Source organism: Scaptodrosophila lebanonensis, unplaced genomic scaffold, assembly GCF_003285725.1.
Source record: "Scaptodrosophila lebanonensis strain 11010-0011.00,11010-0021.00 unplaced genomic scaffold, SlebRS2 tig00001412-arrow-pilon, whole genome shotgun sequence".
NCBI classification, from domain to species: Eukaryota; Metazoa; Arthropoda; class Insecta; order Diptera; family Drosophilidae; genus Scaptodrosophila; species Scaptodrosophila lebanonensis.
This window is the reverse complement of record NW_022060739.1, coordinates 5,239,697-5,262,825: the sequence shown is the minus strand read 5'-3', so window position 1 is coordinate 5,262,825 and position 23,129 is coordinate 5,239,697. Positions and strand designations below refer to the sequence as shown.

At 37.0% G+C, this 23,129-nt stretch overlaps 3 protein-coding genes across 4 annotated transcripts in view; 2 read left to right on the top strand and 1 right to left on the bottom strand.

Annotated features, from left to right (window-relative positions):
- The first annotated feature begins 326 nt into the window (after positions 1-326).
- Positions 327-1,237, top strand: LOC115631216 (Golgi-associated plant pathogenesis-related protein 1-like). The gene is made up of 4 exons (XM_030527921.1): positions 327-394; positions 453-590; positions 648-874; positions 938-1,237. Exons 1-4 carry the CDS (start codon positions 341-343, stop codon positions 1,158-1,160), a joined length of 642 nt encoding a protein of 213 aa, XP_030383781.1. The 5' UTR covers positions 327-340; the 3' UTR covers positions 1,161-1,237.
- Positions 1,238-1,268: 31 nt separating this feature from the next.
- LOC115631214 (MKRN2 opposite strand protein) overlaps positions 1,269-23,129 on the bottom strand; it is an 86,929-nt gene continuing 65,068 nt past the window's right edge. For both annotated transcript variants that reach the window (XM_030527919.1, XM_030527920.1), the window contains 3 exons: positions 2,567-3,051; positions 2,175-2,361; positions 1,269-2,100 (listed from right to left, as the gene is read on the bottom strand). In XM_030527919.1, coding sequence (XP_030383779.1) covers positions 1,720-2,100; positions 2,175-2,361; positions 2,567-2,928 — 930 coding nt within the window. In that variant the 5' untranslated portion in view covers positions 2,929-3,051 and the 3' untranslated portion in view covers positions 1,269-1,719. The remainder of the gene's footprint in view (positions 2,101-2,174; positions 2,362-2,566; positions 3,052-23,129) is intronic.
- The window catches only part of LOC115631213 (protein eyes shut), an 84,929-nt gene continuing 66,791 nt past the window's right edge, over positions 4,992-23,129 (top strand). The window contains exon 1 of the mRNA XM_030527918.1: positions 4,992-5,579. The gene's annotated coding sequence lies outside the window, so the exon portion shown is untranslated. The remainder of the gene's footprint in view (positions 5,580-23,129) is intronic.

The window sequence follows — 23,129 nt, the reverse complement described above, 5'->3', positions numbered from 1 at the left end:
CGGCCAACCAATATATTTCGACTTTTAAATACGCCTTTCTAACTAATTAGAGCTTAGATTTTATCAGCACCTTAAAAACTGTTATTATGTGTATACAACACGAAAATGAAAGAGTTGAGAGCAGTGGCAACTACAAGATATGACTAAACTGATATCAATTAAGTTAATGCTACTGCTAAAAGACGATATATATAGTATATATAAAGCACATGCGATTATGATTATGTGTGTCTGATAACGTTAGACAAGCTGTATTGCGTGACACATTCATTATTCACTTTTCACAACCATTCATCAGGTTGTTAGTCAAATGTAGAGAGTGTGGAACACCGTTCATTCAATGGCCTGTAGAGTGAAGATATATCTGTTTATCCTGTTAGGCGCCCTGCCTTTGGTGAGTAGGTCTTTAGAGTATTTCAAAAGTTATACCATTGAGTGGTTAAATGTTTTAGGTGTCTCCACAAATACATACCCTGTCCGATTTCAAGCCAGAAACTCTAAAAATGCATAACAAATATCGAGAAATACACCATGTGCCACCGCTAACAACTTCTCATTATCTGACAAAGATTGCGCAAGCCTGGGCCCGAGTAAGTATTTGGACAAATATACTTAAATAGTTAAAAAGAAATCAGCGCTTCCTTTAGGTAATTGGCACAAAAAATACTCTCCTACATCCGGTTTACAAACGCTCCTATAGATTTAATCTGGCCAAAACGGCACTACCATTGAACCCGCTGGCCACAATAGAGGCATGGTATAGGGAACGCTCACTCTACAACTATGCCAAGGGAGTCTTTTCGTACAGATATCATCATTTCACGAAAATGGTTTGGCGCTCTTCCAAATATATTGGAATAGGCCTGACACGCAAGTCAGTATTCTCGATTGAATTACCAATTTAGTTGTGGCTTAGAAGCTTTCATCTTTATTGCAGAGGTGACCTTATTTTTATTGTTGTTGCATATGAGCCGGGCGGCAATATCGATGGTGAGTACCGAAAGAATGTGTTTAGTCCACACGAAACGTATGTCGTAAAAGATGTGAGAGCTAGTCCCCATAATGAAACCATATTGGAAAAGGAGCATCAACTTAATATGAATGAGACGTTGGCTTTATTAAAGGATTTTGCGGACGTGCGTCAATTACTTTATGCTTAAAGTAGAATTAAAATACGTCTGATATGACATCTAAAATATTTTGTATTCTAAACACTAGTTGTGCAATTTTTTACTTCAGCTGCGACAATATGCGAAATAAATAGCTTGCACTAAAAATCCTGAGATCCTAAAAAAAAGCTTAACATTATGCATTTGTAATATTAAGTGAACTCATTACTTAAACAAATATGCTGTTGGCTTAAAATTAATAGTTTTTAGATAGTTATAGATAGTTATTTTGGAAATTTTCATACAGGATCTGCAAGGGCTAAGTTCTACTTACTAGAGATGAGCGCGATTAATTCAAACTTACCTGTAAGTAGGGGTGTTCGATAAATTAGAAGATGCACGATAAAAGTGCAGCCATTTATTGAACTCCTGCTTGCGCTCACGCCCATCCCTAATTCCATAATCCTTGCTTTTTGATTCCCATTACCATTTTCATTAATTCGAATCTAGCTGGGATAAATCAGGTTTTAAGTCTAGTTGCTCTTGAAAAGTGCTTGAGATTATTGTTTAGGAATAGAATAGTTTAATAAGTAGTTCTCTCTGGCGTGAGTCATTCCTCGATGGTGCAAAGTGTGTGTCGCGTGCGTGAGCGTGACCGAATACTGTGATTTGTGCAGCTCTCCATATTAGCCTTCACCTGCACCTGCACATGTCCCGCTGATCCATTCTCTTGGCGCACCTTGGCCTGTCGATGCTTCGGTGGATGCACATAGACATTGGCCACGCGCAGCTTACGATATAGCGATATATATTTGCCAGCCGTTGTCGTTCTAGGAACTATATACTGCTCACAGAAGCTGGTCTTGCTGCGGGCCGCCTCGCTGAGCTGTGCGTGGCCCAGCGCCTGCAGAAAGGCCAGCACAAAGGTGTAACAATTGTGACTGACCTCCTCGTATCGGGCAATGGACCAATGCGTTGTCTGGGCGCAAATCTATTTGTGCAAAATGGGGTCTTAGCGCTTTGCATGCATTTCGGAGCGAGAGCTTTATTGGAGGTGGCACTTACCTGCTGCAATACCTCGTCCCAGTAGTCGTGCCAGGGCTCGGGCACATCGCCGACCAGCAGCGATTGCCACCACTCGGCCGGATTATCTTCACGTCGATGGCGCTGGAGTCCGTCCCGATCGAATTCAACGATGTCGCCTGCGGATGTGGTCACAGCGATATGCAAATCGGTGGCGTTGTTGTAATCGCTGCGGAAATACACGCCATGAAAAAATAAAACACAACAGAAGCTGCACTCTCTCTCTGCATATATAGAAACAGGCGCTTCACAATTGGGGGCGGATTTGTTAATATTTGACCAGAATTTGTCGAGTCTGCTTTAAAGCGCAGTGAGCGGTCAAAAAATGCAAAATGTATTCCCACCAATCCAACCCAACCCAAACCATTACTCACTTGAGAAAGTCGCCGGTCGAGGGTCGTAGAACAATCGCGCACGGATACTGTGTGGCTCGTACGAAAGGGTAAGGCAGTCGAAATGGCAGCAGCCTTGTGTCCACTCTGGCGGTTGTTTTGGTTCTTGTTGCTGTTGTTGTTTCTGTTGTAGCTTTGTCTGGACCGGTACTGCTACTGGTACCGGTGCCGGTGCCGGGGCCGGTGTCGGTGCCCGTCCCTGTGTCTGTGTCGGCATCAAGTTGCGCATTGCATTGGGGACAAGTGTGCGGCAAAGTGAAGCAGAAAACTTTTACGTTGCAGTGATGAAAGCACAGGATGCCCGGATCTGAGGTAATTGTGGCTGTGAGCCCGGTCGCCAACATGGCTGCCACTTGCACTGGCCACAGGTCGGTTGGGTCGTTAGCCTTCCACCCGTATTATAATTGATACACTTTGTTTATTGTACACGTCCTCCTCGTTCTCGGACTGCTTGAGGCTTAGGCTGTCTGGAATGAAACGTGGAATTCTGGTAAATAAGCCCGCAAGCATATGGGTAAGACTCCTTAAATGGCTAGCTGTACACTGTCAAATTTCTGTGGTCGCCATTGTGATGGGATTCAAGTACGTTCGAGCTTTGACTTTAAAAAGTCCAACTGTCGTCGACATATTGGGGCTTAACAATTGGTAGAGCCAATTAGGAGAGTCCATTGCTTAATGCAGGCTAGATGGTACTTTTAATTACAGATTTAATGAACAACTAAGAAGTTCAGCTAAACTTCTCACATTGTAACAATATAACGCTGGAGGGTAAAGAGGTGCAAAGAGGTTTGTGAAGAGTATACCAGTCGGAAGCATCTCTAACCCCATAAGGTATATAAGTATTTTTAATTATTATGACGAGAGAAATAGATCTAAACTAAGATCTACTACTCCCGCAAACTGCAAGAGTGGGTTCGCCCTTCTTCTTCTTTTTTTTTTTGTCTGCGGCGGAAGTTTGTTTAAGTACAGGGTTGGCCTTGTTCAACTGTAGCCTTATCTCTTGTTTATATATACTTGTGTGTGGGAATTAGCAGTTCCAATCTCCTATAAAAGAGACGTTAAAGACAATTCTGATTCATTTAAATCATGTCTCCATGCCGCTACCAAGAGACTGCAGATAATCCATTTATAACTACTTACTATCTAGCTATCCTCTGAAAATTCCTCCTCCCGAAAAATTGCTGGCCTTTTTTAAAACGAAGACTGGGTAAGAATCAAAATCAACTACCTGACTATTCACTTTTCTGTGTATTTTAATTACGCCTAAAATCAATTTCTGCAATATCCTGACGATCTCATCTTTTAAAACTATTAATTTTTGATGTTAACGAATGAATACTTTAAAAATGTCACTCAGTTTCGAATTAGGAACAGGTTCTAAATCAGAAAGAGATTAAAACCTCAGTCTGTTTCGAATTACAAATTAGATTAGATTAGATTAGTACATATGTATAAGTATATCGGATTTGATGAATTGTTAAAAGCCTTTTCTTAGCATTTTGTTTATTGTCTTAAAATGAGACGGTGACATGAACTAAGAGTACATTGAAAACCAGTAATCAAAAATTAAGGGAAAGTTCATCAGTAGATGCTGAAAATACTGGCAGAACAAGAAAATAATTTCGATCCACAATAATTTTAGATTTCCATAGCATGGTATGTAAGGCATAGATTATGTCAAAATTTTACATTTTCAAAATTCGTTTTGTTCAACAGCCTTAAAATAATAAACAAGTGTACCAATCACTAAAATATTTACGTCTAATATAATACATCAAGTTGCAAATTAATCACTAAATAGCATTAATTTAAATATTTTCATTTGGCAATCGATTCCCCCGACACATTAACATGTCAATCTGTTGCCCGAGTGGCAATTGAAAAATGGAATGCCTTAATCAAATAAAAGCAAACCAAATCCATTAAAAATAAGCCGAATCCCCAGAGAGATAGAAGGAGAGAGAGAGAGAGGGACAGAGAAGGCGCGAAAGAGTGCGTGGCATGGGCAGCAGAAAATCATATGATTTAAGCTCGTCAGCAAAAAAGAAAAAACGAAAAACGGAAAGACAAAAATGTGGAAAGCCGGTAAACCAAAGCAGGCCAACACAAAACGTAAACAAACCGGCAAAATGAAAATGCCAAACAGGCTGATGGAAGGCGCATGCTCACCAGAGCGACAAAAACGACACCGTCGGCACTTTTTGGCCATTTTCAGGCGAATTGCCCAAAACAAAAGTGCAGACGAGCAGAGGAAAAGCGAGAGCGCCAGAGAGAGCGGAAAACTCTGTTGCAATGGCGTGTTGAAAATGTGTCTTTGAATTTCCCTCGTGTGGGGAAAACTAACGCGTTAATAATGCCTTCGGCTGCGCTCGTCGGCCAGTTGCAGCAGTTGATGGCGAGCTGTGCGAGCAGACGGTCGTGTTGAATTGAACAGCTGGCCGAACACTGAACATAAGTTGTCCATTATCCTGGCCAAGTGCATTGAGCAGCTAAAGAAGCCAGTTAGTTGCTATCAGTGTTTCAGAAACGCAGTCGTGTGAACATAATTCAAGTGCAATGCAGCTTAAAAAATTAAAGCTAAACATACAAAAATAGTTCATATCCGAGATTTTTTCAAAACACACACTCGGTCGCTTAGTGACGTGAACAGTTTCTATTTGGTGTGCTTGCGGTTGTGTTGTCCTTTCAACGCCTTGTGTTTTAGTTTGTGCGGTTTTGGCCACTTCAAGTGGTAAGTGGCAAGTGTTTGGTGCGCGCGCTGCCACACACACACACATAACATACGTTATACAAATACTCGAATATATTCACACCCCTAGCTTAAATAACTCGACGGGTTTTTTCTTGTTTGCCTTGGTTTGTTTTCGTTTGGCTGCCCTGTGGCTTTCCACAATCAACAGTGAGGACGTTGCGTGGCAACGCCACTTGCCGTTGGCATTCTGCTAATCGATGACGTTGAAAAGGATAACACAAGGATAATGACCTAAACTATTCGGTATGTCTACACACACTCATATAGTCTAAGCAAATATTTACACTCTGACAACCGATAAAACTCAACTTAATTTAACACCATATGTGAGCCTTGAATACCACATTGAATATCCTGGCAGCACAGCACACCCTACACCCACATTTTGTCTGTGTCTGACAAAATGTGCTTAGCTGATAAGTGTGGTTAACGACATTCATTTCAAAAAACCAAAACAAACAGACCAGCAAACAGACCCTTGAACCAACATTTTAAGATATTTTGGTGGTCCCCCTTCCCTCTACTACTTCAGGCCAGCTTTTGGTTTTTGAAACCGTTGTCAGAACTTGTTTGTGACATGTTGTTGTGCATTTTTGAAGCCAAAGATTTCAAAAGTTACCAGCCACAAAAAGCAGCGGCAACAACAACAAGGACACAAGTCAACAAACCAAATTGAAGAAATTGCCAAAAATTAGTTGGCCAACTGCCGGGATGACTGGCATTTTAAGGCGGGTGTGGCAATGCGACAATTAGTGGGTGTGGTTGTCTCGGACTATACTCTAACTCTCCTCGTTATTTCGCCACTTATGCAAAATTAAAATATTCCTCTGTCTCGCACAAAAACACATAAATTTATGCTGAATATTGTTGACTTGTTTTTGTCGAAGGTAGAAACTTAAGTGGAATTATTGTTTACCGTGCTCTTAAGAACTTTAAATGAAGTCTGCATAACAATTATGAAATTAATTAAAGTGCAGTGTGCTATAAAGTGTTTGGGAAAAGAAGGTTCATAAGCATGTCAGAGTTGGACGTTTGTTAATCATTTTAGTCAACTGTCGAAAAAACTTAGAGTAATGCTATACCTTTTCGCTAGACTGTGCTTAAAGAATAAATAATAGTGTGCGGAAAGGGTTTGAATATTGCTAAGAGTACAAGTACTGGGTATTAGTAGAATAAAAATTCTAGGCGGATTACACTTTTTTGTACTTCATAATATCTAGGACATATCATACTTGGAATTTTGTATGAATCTTTATGAAAAAGAAGATCTGCCAAGCACTTTTGCAGCAGTTTTGTGGTTATCGATATACTCGGCTATTTCAATGTATCCAGATCTCTTATCAATAATAAAAAGTAACAATATTTATTATAATAACAAAAATGCTTGGGGAATGGTTTTCAAGTGAAGATATACAGATAAAAAATAAGTATGTGCAACATATTATCAATTTAAATTAATTAATATGGAGCTGAAGCAAAAGGGTGGCAAAAATAGTATATTTTAAAATAAAAGAAATGAAAGCTTTGGAGTGAATTGAACCTACTTCAGCTCTATTACATATAATCGCCATTTACAACAAGTTCTTAATACAAATCGATCTATCAACTATTTGAATACCTCCAAAAATGAACTTCAATTTATGATTTTATATTTGATTCAAGTTCATTCTAACTTAGCTACCTATTGACTCAGTTTTTCCTTAGTTTTGAAACAAAATGACTTCTTTTTTCGAGTGTACATAATCTTACGTATAATACCTAAAAGTACATATGAATGTAGTCGTAATAGAACCCTTCGATATTAATCCCGTAGAATAATGCCTCTAGAAACAAGTTAGTCTACGAAAGCATGAACACTGAAAGGCACCAATAATGTTTGCTTTAGTCTATAAATTCGTAACAATACTTCATTAAATAATGAATGAAACACTAAAACATTGTGATATATTGAGCCATTTAGCACTAATTTGTTCAATTTTAAATGATTTTATATTTTGATCAAAGGAATTCTTTAAGAAATAAACTGTATGTTGCAGAACGTAGTTATATTCAAAGACTTATGTCAAGTCAGCAGAAATAATAATAAATATCTAATAGAAGCAATACTGCAACTTTTAAATTAATTATTAAGGGACATTTAATTTAACTCACGATTTATGTATATATATATAAATAGTTTTACTTTGCCGTTGAATGATTAAATTGGAATATTCCATTTGGAATATTATGTATAGATTAAAGCTTCAAACCTTATTACAATTCTGGTAGTCAATAAGGAAACTGGTTACCCCAGATGAGATCCCTAATTGGCAACCTTAATATTAGCAAATATTTCTAATTTGCAGTCAAATTATTCTACTATTCAAAAGAATAGCAAATGATGAATTACTCTGATTAAATTGTGTTCAAAATTGTCACGAAAACAGTGCCAAATGCTTTATAATAGCCGTCATAGAAATTATAAAAAATGCACACGGCATTAAGAAGACGAAAAGGATACCCTTGTTCTCAATGTCGCCCATCAAGCAGCACTCAGATATGAGAGGATTTGAGTGTCCTTAGAATAACAAATGTTCACCATTTACTTGACTTTTTGCCATGACAATGACTTATTGGCAGTTTAGATCAGACTGTTGGAAAATGAAATGACAGCAACATCATTTGTTAAAAATATTTGTCTTTCACTTTGCGATGACTTTTGGAAATCAGGTAACGACCACTAAACAATAAAACGACGCAATCCACTATCTATTAAGAAAAAGGTAGCTGATGCTCATATGAGAAAAAGCAGCAGTCATTGTATTTAATTTATTTAACAAATTGCATTTTCAAAAAACTTGTTTATTTGTTTTTCGTATTTAGTTTCTTGTACTAACAATATTTACATAAAACTGCATAGAAAAGCAAAAAGTTCAATTTATTTTCTTTTCCTTTGGTTTTTTTTTGGGTTTTTTTTGGTTAAATTCAAACCGAGCAGAAGAGAAATAAACAACAAGAGAATAATACTGAAAAATGAATTTGTGAAATTTCATTTAAAGTATCACTTGACTTTTTTTGTCGAGTGCTCGTCAACGATTGCGACAGCAAGGAGTAAACAACTGGAGGAAGACAAACGAAATAAAGGATATGACAGCGGCAGAAGAAAAGGCAAAAGTAAAGGAAAAGGCAAAGGAAGGCCCCAACAGCCTTCAAAGATGGAACTGCAGACGTAGTGTGCAAAAAAAGTACGTTATAACAAATACAACTGCGAGCACAGAATCCAAACAAACTTTATCTCTATCTCGTTTGTGAGTTAAATCAAACACATGCACAGATACACACACACGCACACACAAACACACATTCACCCGCACACCCACACACACATTTCGAAAACATGTGCTCGCATACCAATGGGCTATGGGTAAGGCAGGTCCAGGGAAGGGCAGAGCGATAAAGAAACGGAATTACAACTTGCGTCTCGTGTTGCTGCCAAGGACGTTGGTCCTGCCAAAGGAATTGTTTGCGAATGTAAACAGCAGGAAGTTCGTGTTCTTGCTGCTGTTGTTGTTCACTACGCGAAAAGGACAACACGTCGAGCATTTAAAATGCAAATAAAAATAAAAATTGAGTGCAGCGCTGAGTTTTCAAGCACTTGAATTTGATGTTAATGAGCGAAGGTGGCGAAGGACACGCGCCATAAGTGACACAGTAAAAAAAATTGTGTGCTCTTTCCTTTTTTATGAACAACTTATAAATAAATTATTTGCATGCACACACATGCAAAAAATACGCTTGAGTAAAAGGACAAATGAAACATTCAGACTGTACAAATAATAAAGAAAAAGTAAAAAATAATTGTGATAGGGCGCTCACATGACTACGAAATGCCCTTTCTATGACTAAAAGGACATACATTTCTCTATTTTAAGCTAAAGAACACTTTTTGAGAATACTATAAACTATGAATTAAGCTTTAAAGGCAGACTTACTATATATTCGAGCGCACAAGAAAATTGTCAGAAATATAAATATTACAATTTTAAAAAATAATTTTTGACTGTAAGAACAAAAAACAGAAAACGAAACTCTGCAGCGTTTGGTGAATTCTCATCCTTTAAAACATTAAAAATATTATAAGCTTTCAACCAAGCTAGATTATATCGGACATAATGGCCACTTGCTAGATCAGTCCTAAATATTGTTGAGAAATTGTGCTTCTTATGTAATAAGAAAAGGCTTTTCTTTAGATACGCTTTCACGCAACTTTCTCCGTTAGTAAAAAAAAACATGCCAGATAAAAACCTAATCGCTAAATTTTTTAATTTAAATTTTTGTCTAAATCTGTAGAAAGGATAATGTTCTTGAACCAATTTGTTCTCAAACATCCATTTTTATGCACTTAACAAAATCCTCAAACCAACGACGAAATAGATTAAAAATTCTTTTTAGCAAATTCTTGATAAAATACATCCCTTTTAAGTTAAAGACATTCATAATGACGGAGGGACAGTCATACAAACAGGCGGTCAAAGAGCTTAACACAATTATCTGAACACTCATAGCTTAGTTAAGGAATACAATACGAGTGTTACATACATCTGCGCTATTCCTCAACACCCGTTTTCGCATTATGTATGGCGTCAAAAAAAAAGGTGAAGCAACACATGACGTAAATCTGGCACGCCCATTGACACATTACACATTCGCAAACACACATCCACACTTTCAAAAAAATGAAATTGCAATTGAAGCAGCAAAAGCTGATGGGAAACAGGAAAAGGAGCCGCATCAGCGACAGGAGTCAGTGTCGACCATTTTGGCGCTTATTTAATGGCATCAGAATGCAAACAAAAATTGCTCAAATTTTATTATCTTCCGCTTTACCAGCTGCAGGTGTGGTATTGTTATTATATATATGTGTGTGTCTGCGTTGTCTGTTTGTTGAAGCCCACGCAGGACGCATAAATTACAAGGAAAAAGAAAATATGAAGAAAACTGCGCACAGTGAATTAATAACAAGAGGCAGCGGCAACATTCAAAATGAAATGAGCCAGGCTGACACCAACAACAACAACAATGAGCAACAGCCCCAAAGCTAAGCTCAATTCAGAAGTGTCGCATACACTAGTCGTCAAAAGTATGCTGATAAATATGCCAGAAAACAGATAAATATTGCTTCACACCTCATTTATATATTAACTAAAACAAGTGTTTTCCGAAAGGGAGTCATTAAGTGAAAAAATTCTACATAAGTCGAAGGTGAAGAGTGAAAAAAGCCTTGAGATGAGAGCGACTGCTAAAGATATGAGTAGCTTCAAAAAACCTTGCACAGTTTCCTGCTGAACTTTCGGCGTGAAGAAATGGCTCACTTTTCTCTTGAATAATATCATAGCGATACACTAGAAAATATAGGAATGGCTTTGCAGTTATGCTGAAAAGGATAAAAAGGATATAAATCAAGGCCTTAACTAAACGCTCACCTCTTCCACAGAAGCCCACCCTAGTCCTAAAAGCCCGATTAAGTTCAGTCCATTGAATTTATCAATAGTTTGCTCTAAGTTATCACTCGAAAATGAGAAAAAAAAAAAGTTCTCGATTAACTTTAATAACTTTAATAACAAAACTTCTAACAAGCATCTTATAAAAAAGTTCATGTTCGTTGTTTTTTGCAAATATTTTGTTACATATGCAGTAAAGAACCTTCTGGATGTGACATATAGGAGCCCCATTGAGTTGTCAGAAAACATATGCAAAGTGGTGTTTGTTGAGTGGCTCTCTTGCCATGGCTATGACCCGACTCTGCACGCCTGTAGGTATACTACAGATTCTGCAGTCGCCGGCATCGTCGTCACGCAGACAATGGGAAGCCGCCGACCCGGCGACAGCTTCATAAAGCCAAGTGTGTGCGCTTTGAAGTTTCCGCTTCCTTCGTCAACGACAAGCCGCTCCTGTTTTATTGTTGTTGGTGGTGCCGCCGCCACCATTGCGCCACAACATAAAACATTCGCATTTCAACTTTGTCGCGCATTTACGCACACACAAACACACACACACACACAGGCCTACCCTCAGACAGTTTCAAACGCGGCGCAAAATTCTTTAACACAATACCCAGATACCCGTACGTATATGCGACCATCCCCGTCGCCATACAGCCTTATTTATTGTTGACATTCACGCTGTTGTCCCGACTGTTGCCTAATTCACATGAATTCAAATTTAAGGCGCATACCTCAGTGCCCTCCACTGCCCCAAATAACTAATTTAGTTTGGGTTTCGTTGACATTTACGCATAAAACGAAAAAGGTGGGCTTCTGGCAGTTGGAGACAGATATTAGACATACTTTGTTGGTCACTCAAATTGCTACAAAAAACGCAATAAAATGTGCTTTAAGGCATGGATGGAAGAGAAAATAATACGCTGTATACGTAAAAGCATTCATACTACTGCTATATATAGCACTACAAAAATGAGGTCATTAGTCATGCATAATTATAAAAAGCTATACATAGAACAAATCTTAATCATTAAAATTAATTAAAAATGCCTACGCGTGGCAAATTTATTTTTGTTCAATTTATGATGCTGATTTATGATATGATTATTTAAAAACCATATTAATTGAAGGCTAAATAATCTGTTTTATCAACATGAAACCAAGTAATTTTCTAATTCCACCTCCAATCTGGCTATTAGACTACCAAATTGATATAAAAAAAATGACAAATTTTACAAGCTCGTTCGATTATCTAATGGCATAAAACAAATACAAATTTAGCTTTGAACTTGGCGCGAAATCAAAGAAAACTCAAAACTTAGATAAGATAGTCATGGACTGTTCGTTATACAATTAACCATATTTTATTACGAGCTCTTCTGATTTATCACACCATTAATAAATGTTACCTGCAGTCTATTTGCAATTATATAAACTTTACTTTGAGCATTGCGCGCGAACAAACGAAACGCAATCTTTAGATAAGATACGAGTAGTTGTGAGAGGTTCCGTGCCTCAAAATGTCATAAATTAATCATATAATTAATACAGGAAGTGGCCATAACTGAGAATTTATTGTTTAAATACATTGAATACGGACCTTATGGCTTACGTTGTTCTGCACAAAACTAATTAATTAAAATTAATTATTTTAAGCTTTCTTGATGAGTAACAAAAGTTGATCGCAAACATATTATAGCAATTATATTTTTATTTATATTATATAAATTATAGAAAGAAATGATAACAACCTTTCAATACTTTTGAAGTGGCGTGGGAGTTGATCAACTAAATAATACCTACCTACCTACTTAAGGTTAGGCACTTGATGCTTGACTTGAGCAAATAAAATATATGATTTATTTTTTATAACATGGCTACCAATTACACAGTAAATACCAGCCTGTTATCAGTAATGTAATGGCTTAAGTACTTGCCGCTACTTTTAATTGAAAGTGCTTTGATAATCGCGCCTATTAATAGCTTAACAGGCGGAACAGCTCATTAAAAAGCCAAAGTTAAGTTCATATTCATAAGCTTTTGTAATAAGTAAAAAAACAGTTGTAACAAGACAGAAAGAATGAAAGATAAGATAATACATTGGGAACCCAACACACTTTCTAAGTGGAACAAGACTTTATAAAATAATTAATTTGATTTATTTGATAATACCTTTCTGCTATTGATTGATATGATTTATTACCAAGCACTAGCTGTTTGACTTGACAAATAAAATGTATGATTTATATGCAGCTATTGGGCTGTTATCAGCAATTTGTTTGCTCAAGTACCGGCTCCCTTTTTTAATATAAAGTCTTTTGATAAGCGCGTCCATTACGAACCTTATCAGTTGAACACATTAAGATGCCTAGTTATGGGATTTCATGCAGAGAATATCGTTCGCCTCTCAACCACGCCGCCACCTCCACATTATGTTGAAAAATCTCAACACGGGTGAGCAAATTTCCTTGACGCTTGGCTTGACTAAGCTCGTGGTGTGGCTCGAGCGCTTTATTCTCTTTGCACATGCTACACACCAACACCCACAGATATACAAATACAAGCTGTCTAATATGCAAATACCAGCAGCTCACCTGCGTTCAACTTTCTACAAACCCGAGTAAGACGAGACCCAATGCAGAGCCAACAAGGGTAATGCTGTAGCAGGGCTTCTTGGCATACACACACACACACACACACACATACACACACACACTCGTATACAAACAAGTACATACCACACACAGTCTATGCCAAGCGCGTCATCCCTAGTGTAACTTTTCTCTCATTTCGCTGAGTTCTTAATTAAATTATGAATTATGCACAGTTAGTTAAATGTACGGGCACTTTTTTCACTGTTTTTTTTTCTTTTTCAACACCAAGATACATAGGTATGCAGGCCTTTGACGACCATCGTCGCAAGCTTACATTGGAGACGGATTTGTTCCACACACACACATGAAAACACACACAAACTCACACACAGTCGCACACTCAAACATGCCCCCACTAACCAACAAAGACAATGTTTTTTCTCTAGATTTTTTTGACTTATTTTTTATGTCGCTGTCGTAAATGGCATTACTAACCCAAATACTTATTATTGACAAGTATGTATGTGTACACATACGCACACACATTCTAATGTATGTAGCGGGTGGAATGTGTGTGTGTGTGTGTGCGTGTAGGGGCATAAATAAGTCGCTTATTTATTGTTGTCGCTTTCACGACCTTAAATGGGCACAAAGTGAAAGTGTTGTGCCTTTTCTTTCTCCAACAACATATCGAATTTCCCGCATTAAAGTAAAATAAAATAAGCTTCAAATATTTGCACATAAAATGACAGTCATAAAAATGCATGAAGCTGCTCGCTGCTTATTTATGGCGAGCACTGTAGACAGCCAATATAGTCGTAAAAACAAAAGTAGATTTGGGCATTTAGTTATATTATATACATACATACATACATACATATATTACATAAGTATGTGGCTATGCATGTAAGCCCCTGCGGAATATTGTAATGAAAAAAGAAGCAGCAAAATGCTGTGTGATTCATTATTTTAATTAAAAGTTCAAGAAAAATTACAGCAAAAGTTTTTATTATTTCTCATTCTTTAAAATATATATGGGATTTAGTTAAAGTTGGTTAGTTAAAGAACTGTTGAGTAAGAAAAAAATGCAAGAAAAAGTGGCAATAAATTTGAATTTAATACGTTTATACCCATTTATTTATACCCGTTTATTTTTAAACATACATAATTGCAGAGTATGTTGAAAAGGTGTACTCGTTTATAATGTATTTACAATTGAACTAATTTTGTATAAAATAATATTTTAACTACGTACTTTGGTGCAGGTATTTTTAATTCAGGAGCGCGGCAATGTTGCGTATGAGTAATATTATAGTACAATGTATCAATTATAATCTTTAAGGTACTGATATCTCTTCTTAAAAAAGATGATAAATTTCAGGGAGAATTACAATATAATTAATGAATACAATGGACTTCTACATCAAAACTTTATAAATACAATGCACTAATACTACATACATAATACATTAAATTGTAAAAGTTTATTTGAAATGATTTTTAACAAATGGAAAATGTGTAATTTTTAAAAACACAAGCACCTATTGTATATCAAACTTACATTTGTTCCTATTTGAATGAGAATTAAATAACGTTGTAATATATACTTATCTGGAATAATAGCTCTCAAGCGAAAACTGACTACCGAATCGAATTAACAAATAATCTTATATAACCCTTTCTTTCTCTCAGCTTCAAACAATCACAATTATCTTGGGCAACTGTCAGCAGTGTTTGACGATCCAGTCATTGTGTGATGTCGAAGTCAAATTAAATATGTATAACAATTCTGAAGCCAGGCTCTGCGCACTTTAACCGCAATGTTCGCCATAGAGGCATAGACTGCCAACTGCGGTCAACGGTGCCTATCAAGTTTTCACGTTTCTCTGGCCATGTGGCTGGTTGCGAGTGGGGTTGCACGAAGCTCCAGCTGCTGTTGTCACAGGTCTGGCCACATGTCAAAGCCAAGCAGAGCTTCTCTTTGGCTAACAGTTGACAACACTGTTGGCGGTTTTATGGTGTTCTCTTTGGGCTCTGCACTTGCTGCTGCAGTTTAAACCACTTTTGTTGTTGCTGGCAATGTCTGGCGTTTAATTAACTTGCCACGGCTCGTAACTTTTGCTGCCATGCAACTGCTTGAAACATGTAACAAATTTTATTTTTATGCGCACATAGTCTCGCAACTGCAACATAGTTTAAACGCTTGAGTGTGCCGAACGTTTTTATCTGCAATTTTTACGCTAATTTAATTGGCTTCACGTGCGGCTGTTACTGTTGCCGCTGCCACGGAGTCGCTGCTGCCACCGAACAATTTTTGCCGCCTCGCGAATGTTTAATGAGGCAAAATATTGTCATTAGGGCGGGGCCAGAAGCCAACGGACCGAGCTAATTGACATCAATTTCGAATATTGATTTTATTCGTGTGGCCGACGTGTGTAAATTGGGTGTCTCTTTAGTTTTTAATTAAAATCGTTATGAGCTAATATTGTTGACAAGCTAAACATGCAAATTAATTAATCGAATTACCTAAATACATACAATTATTCAAATATAAGTATTTTACATTTGAATGAAGCATTAGTAGCTTTAAGCCGCTGCACATAATCTCATTTGCATTCAGCTGCACTTAAATTAACTTAATTTAATAGTCATGTATACTCGCACTTCCACCTCCACAAACACATAAACCTACAACTTTGGAGCCTGAGCGGTTGCTTAACTTTAACAATTTTAATTACAATTGTAGCTAAAAAACAGTGGCACAGGCATACACATATTGTTATATACGAGAATCGCCCATGTACCAAACGCCCACAAACAGACAAACTGGCAGAGAACACAGTCACACTCATAGACAGACAGACACAAGTGCAATAATAAACAGAGCTGCACAAACAACAATAACAAGAAAACGGAAAAAATAAGACAAAAACCCACATTGCGGAAGCACAAAATTTCATTTAAAGCGATAAAAACTTTTATTGCCACTAAAACGACAGAAAAAACGTAAATGGCAGCGCCTTCGAGTATGCAACAAAATTTTTAGCTGCAGTTCAGCTGCCTGTGCCCACAGATAGATGCCTAGCATAGAGCTGACTACGCTTTGTTGTGAGTGTGTGTGTGTGTGTGTGAGTGTGTAAAGTCCAAGTGCTGCACTTAACCCTAGAAGTGCATCGTTTTGCCAACGCTGAATGGGTGAGCTTTATTCCTTCAATTGACTAGCAAAGGCATTACACAAATATATATCTCTAAAGTTGGCTGAACCCATAACTATGTGCGTTTCGAATTGCTTAAAACGTGCTACTATGCTGGTTGAATTTGTTGTAACTATTTAAATAAAATGGCACTTTAATTGATGTGTGCAAAGTATGCCTATAAAATGTTAATGTTTCACTGATGAATGGGGGGTTAAATGATGGGCAGCATTGATGCGAATTAAATATTTCACTAATTAAAAATGTAAACTAAACAAAATCACGACATCATAAAAACAAAATGAAATTGATTGCATTTTGTTGTATTTGTAATACCACAATAACATGTAGTTTTTAGAGAAAATTTGTTGCATTCAAAATATAATTTCCTTTAAACTAACATCATTAGCAAATCTAATTAAAAAACTAAACATAATACAACTTTGTTAAATTCTTTTATTATATTTTAGCCTTTATCAGACATACTACTGCATTAATTTATAATATACATTTCAAGTCAGCAATACTATTATATTAAACAACACAAAGTTAGGAACCTTCATTTAATAAATAAAAAGCAATAGGTTCAATATTATTTTCTATTAGTTTCAAAATCTTGAGTATTTCCTCATTAGTTTTTATGAAATATTTTGTGACATGAGCAGCCATAGCTAAAAATGTAATCGCATTATGGCAATTTGTTTAAATAATGATGGTGCCATACACTGCAAAGGCAAACATTGCCTTCAGCAAGCAATAACCAAAAATGTAATCGAAACGACAAGCTACAGCAACGAGTTAAAGGAAATAATGAAAAATATGAATGCTGTTAGTCGCATCGACTAACGCTGCACAATCAGGGTTAAGCGATTTTGTGTGTCATGCACACACAAACATACACACGCACACACACACACATACTTGTATAAACTTCGACCCCATAATCGTAACAGCAGAAGCAGCAGCAGCAACAGCAGGCAAAATATTGCCGCCTTCTCCAAACATTTTTGTGGCTTTTGTATAATCAATGTATCCATGCCAATGTTGTTCTTGTGCCTATCGCATATTCCTAGAGTCAAACCTCCCCCCGCTTAGCTGGCCCTTTCACCCCAAACTGTAGCCCTGGCTTGGTGTTCTGCTCTGTTTCACTTTTTATGTTGTTTATGTTACAATTCTGTTGCTTTTATTGCGTCTGCGGCGTGATTTTGTTTGCTCACATTCCACTTAGCTACTTACCAAGCAACCAGCAAAGTAGTCAGGCTATGGCCTTCTCATATTTTACGAATGGTATGTGCGAGTGTTCGGCTTGGTGCATGCAATAATACTATATAGCATACATTTCGAGGCTGCACCCTTTCCATTATGGCCATGCCTATTGATTTTTGTTAAGTAAAAGTCGACTCAATTTTTCTTATTTTGGTTTTTGCTTTTGGGGAGCAAGTCAAAAAGAAATCGTTATGCTATGTCAATGATAAACGAGTAAACTCATGCTACCAACTGTAAGTATTTTGCTTATCTTGCAATGTAGTTTCTGACTAGTTGATAAGTACTTAGTTGATGATGATGCTATGACTTCGCTAAACCTTCGTTAAATATAAGATGGCAGTCATGTATTATTTTATCTTTCTGGCATCATTTGTTGCAAAAACATTTGCGCTTGCGATTACCATGAATTGTGATACTATTGGTTCACAACAAAATATAATGGATATAGAAAGTGTACTTTAACAATTCTGTAATATACTATACATTGCTTATGATGGAAACAGAATCAGTTCTTATTGCTTGAAGCAGATAACATTTTCATTCTTTGCAAGTTGGAACCAGTTTCGGCGGCCAAAGTATTGTACCCACAATATTAAAGGGCAAAATATTCAATTAATATACTTCAAGGCTCATTTGAGCAAAAGAAGTAAAGTGGATAGAAAACCAAGACAATAAAGTTAATACTTGTCTTCTTGTTATAAAAAAAAATAAGTTCAGTATCAAATCAATGCTTAGCTTTAAGTAAAAACCTTATACAATCTTAAATAATAAATTATAAAGTTAAAATGGGGAAAATATATAATATCGTAAACAAGAAGTTTTATTAAAGTCCTAGCATTCATTATTTTTATGCATCCACAAATGCAGACTAAGCACGTAATTTATTAAGTGAGCTAAAGCAAACTATAAATATCGAGAAACACACGTATTTGTTTTATCCGTGATCAACGTTGAGTATAAATTGCAAAATAAATATTGTTAAATAACTCTTGCGCATAGAGTGCATTAATAACTACATATTTGATTGCCGAACGATATGAAATTGTTTACACAGCTGAAAGCCAAAGCCAACTCGACAGAATGAAATACACGGGTGAACAGGAAATAATAATGCCAACTAATCAATGGCAATTTTCGAAACACTTTCAAAACACATTTAAAATACAGCAAAATGAAAGCAGAAAGAAAAGAAAGTCCAATGTCGAAAAGGAAACGGAAAAAACACACACACACACACGCGTGGCCAGCGAGGTCAGCAACTAAACCCGAGTCATAGACGCATTGAGGCACAGGCTAAAGCTCCGTCTTAAGGGCGACAACGTGGCGTATACGAAATCTTGTTTCGTGCCGAGTAACTGAACGATGCGCGCGTGGAAACACTTAATCTTCGTGCCACAGATGCAACGGCAACTCAGGATATGACGGCAATATATCTCCAACCCACTCTCCTCCGTTTGTGTGTGTTTGTGCAACGGATATGCTGCCTTGTAGTCACCGAGCTATGCCCCCAGTATATAGAAGGTACAAGCTGCAACAGACGCTGTCTGGAATTTTAGGCAACAGCAACAGCAGCGACGGCAGCATCGAAACAAACAAAATGCTACGAAGACTGTAGTTGAAGTCGGCAGTAAATTGCAAACTTGCTCCCAGGCCAAAATAAATATATCAACGCTCCTTGCCTAACGTTTGTGCAACACCAAAATGCGGGTGAATTAAATTATGCATGAAATATTTTAATAAGACATATTTTTGTAGCACACACACCCACGAGGTCGCAAAGCAACGATTATGTCGACAACGTAAAAAGCTGTGGTAATAAAATATAAACAAAGTGAAAATCGCTGTAAGTTTCTTTTGCTGAATTCCGTATACACTTTAGAAAAGTTCAGCTGAAATGTTCTCTGTTGTTGAAGGAACGGTGTTTTATGGTCTGTTCTTATGTACGTGGGTTTTGAAAAAGTAAAAGTAAATTCACATATTGATATTGTTGTCTAGGCTATGTTATAGATCATTTTATTTTACCATTTTAATGGAAACTTAACAGCATTTAAAGAATTTAATTAAAAGCATAAATCATTAATAATCCAAAGCAAAAATCAATCAAACATGGGGCTTTTTTAAGCTGATATTTTAAAAAATGTAATCAACTTCACCGCAAATAAAAACTTCTAATTAATAGCTAATTTTTATTTTATCTGGACACTAACAAATAAAGTTAAATAATAAATAATAATATAAAGAGTACAAGTATGTACATTTTAGCAAAGAAGCAACGAAGTCTGGTACATTGGTTTTTAAAATTTGTAGTACACAATCCATTATAACAATTTTCAATGCACTCATAAATGGGAAAACTAATAAATTAGTTATATACTTTCATTCAAGACAAAAAGAAAATTAGTATGGACTACTATGAATGGTTTTTCATGTAATACAAAACAATTACATAGAGCGCCTTTTTTAGGCAGATAATTTAAAAACTTCTACGATAATCGAAATTTATAATCAATGTAAAGAATATTTTGGTTACACAAGTAAAATATAAAATTATACTCTGACTTATTTGTGTACGACTTATTTTTTTCTTACGAGTACAGATCACAAAAAATTCTACAAAATTGTTTTAAAAATCAAGTTCTAGCTAAATAAGATAATAAATAAATAATAAATAAAATGCTCCATCATCGAACAATTGGAAATATTTTTCTCATTAACCGGTTTTTCAAACTGCATGTTTGATAAGTTTTCTTTGTAGAAACACAACTAAAGATAAGCACACATTCCTATAGACCTGAATACACAAATACCTTTAAGCGAAAGGTATCTACAATTCGGAAATGTAACAATTTGCGTGCAATGCCAGGGCAGATGAAATAAGTACAAAATTGCCAGCACATTGCTTTTACATACAACATTGGGAGGCCAATAAAAATGGACGACGCACATCAAAAGGAAAAAGTTGTAGAAGAGGGAGCCAATGTGGATGGCAGTCAATCCAATGTGGCGTATTAGTTATGAAAACCATTTCGTAAACGGGCAGTCGAAATCGCAGTCGAGCAACGAGCAATGGAAGCCGGCAAATGTGCACAATACGTCAAAGTCAGAAATTGATTTAAGTCAATTAATTTTAACGAGCTATAACAATAACAGAGAAATAGCAACAACATCCAATGGTGTGCCATTGACAGACATTTCCCAATACAACCCAAGCGGGCAACCATACGCCCGACCGCCTCCCACCCATCAGTCTTGGCCAAATGGCCTTAGTCGTCACGCGCCCGTGCCAGCAACTGAGCTGTTTGCGTAGTCTACTTTTTTGGGGTGTAGGGGCATTAAGCGAAACCGGAAGTGCTTGCTAGTTGTCTTGCTTGGCTGCACGTGTGCATTGGGAGGGGGCAGCGGTAAGACGCCATAGTAGCTTTCCTTATCTTTAATTGTATTTGTGTATTGTGGATATGGCATGTTCTGCATTTGACGCACACTAGTGTGTTTACTCAAATGTCTATGGGAGACAAGTTAATTATTTTTAGTAGTTTTGTGTGTTCGTGTGTGTCTCTCCCTTCTTCTCTGTGTCTGTGTGCGTTGTAATTTGGAGCGCGTGAAAATCGATTTCTAAAAATACAAAGCTCACACACACACACAGACACACACATGCCCGCGTAGGAGGCACGTACATGCCACGTTTCATTATGTGTGCGCACGCATATTTTTGCTTGCATACTTCAAGGCGTCATTTCAACTTGGCTCACAAAAGACCAAACACACAGGCGCACACGCGCACACATAATTACACGGCTGCAGCCTTTTCCGTTTTTAGAATTTGTTAAATATTTACACAATGTTTGTCAGAATTAATTAACAACACTTAAAGTGCTTTGCTAACCAGGCTAAGCGGCGGTGTATGCCGAAAAAGGGGAGGAAAAGGCGTTGGCAAGGTAATGCAATTTGCATGCGACCCACTTAGTTGGCTTAGCAAATTTGGTTAGTCAGTTTTGTGAACGCTTCACATAAATTCTGAAAATATTGCTAAAAGCTCTGCCCAAGAAAATGTGGAAAATAAAAACAAAAAGGCACATTTCATTCAACTTTCATGAACACCCATAAGTTGGTCGCATTAAAAATTTAATTGATGATGAAAATAGCACAAAAACCATTCGCTCCAAAAGAGCACCAATTTTATATCAAAAATGTACTCGCAAATAGCCAGCAAATTTTATTGAATCAAGGTAGAATTTATGTGTAGTATTTACCTAAATGAATGCAACAATTTTGCAATACATTTTGATGTCGGACAAGCTCGGACAGCATGACAAATGTTGATTAAATCACGAAATGAAATGAAAACAATTCAAATATTAGTGCGTATATGATTTCATCCCATTGTATTGGCCACAAATCTATTTAATCTAATAATGCACACTCTCTATTATTGTGCTTTCCAAAGTCATAAAGTCGGCACAAAAGCAAGTCAACTAATTACGATATAACAAATATTATTTGTTTATTATGCGCATTGAATATTAAGTCATATTTTGTGCTGCTTTTCAAATCATGGCAAACAGCAATGCTGCCATAATATGCTTAGATTTTAAGACTTCCACTCCTGTTTCTGATGCAATATGCCACAAAACTTCACCAGAAATGTCATTTAAATCCTGTAGCCTGTTATGGCCGGCACAGTCATAGCATGTTAATGATACTTCTAGCTGATCATCACAAAGTGGCAACAACAGCGAATGACAACAATACCAAGAACAAGGAGACCCTCGTATATATATAGACATATAGTACGTACATATGTGCAAACGCTTTTATGGCGCTTTGTGCAAAACTCGGAATTTGGCCATTTCCCTGCAGGTGCAAGCAATTTGACGGCCGCGACGAAATGTGTAGAAAACTCAAGAGAGTACAGGAAAGGAAAGGGGAGCGAAAAAGATTTTTTGGCATGGCCCTTATACTGCTGCATTTTGCGGTTGCTGCTGAAATTTTCGGCTGCATTGGCCGTTAAGCAGGCACTACACAAACAGCACTCGACAATGTCACACACACACACATACAATTTCAACAAGATGAGATGACGACGAGGATGACGACGATGACGACGCCATCGTTACAAAATGGCGTAGCCAGGCACCATGCCCTGCAAATGCCGCTTGAGTTGTTCGTGCGCTTTTTATGCTTCTTGTTTACAAGCTAAATTCATTCCTGTTCGCACAGTCAGCCTCAGTCGTCATCAAACCTGATGATGATATCTCAGGA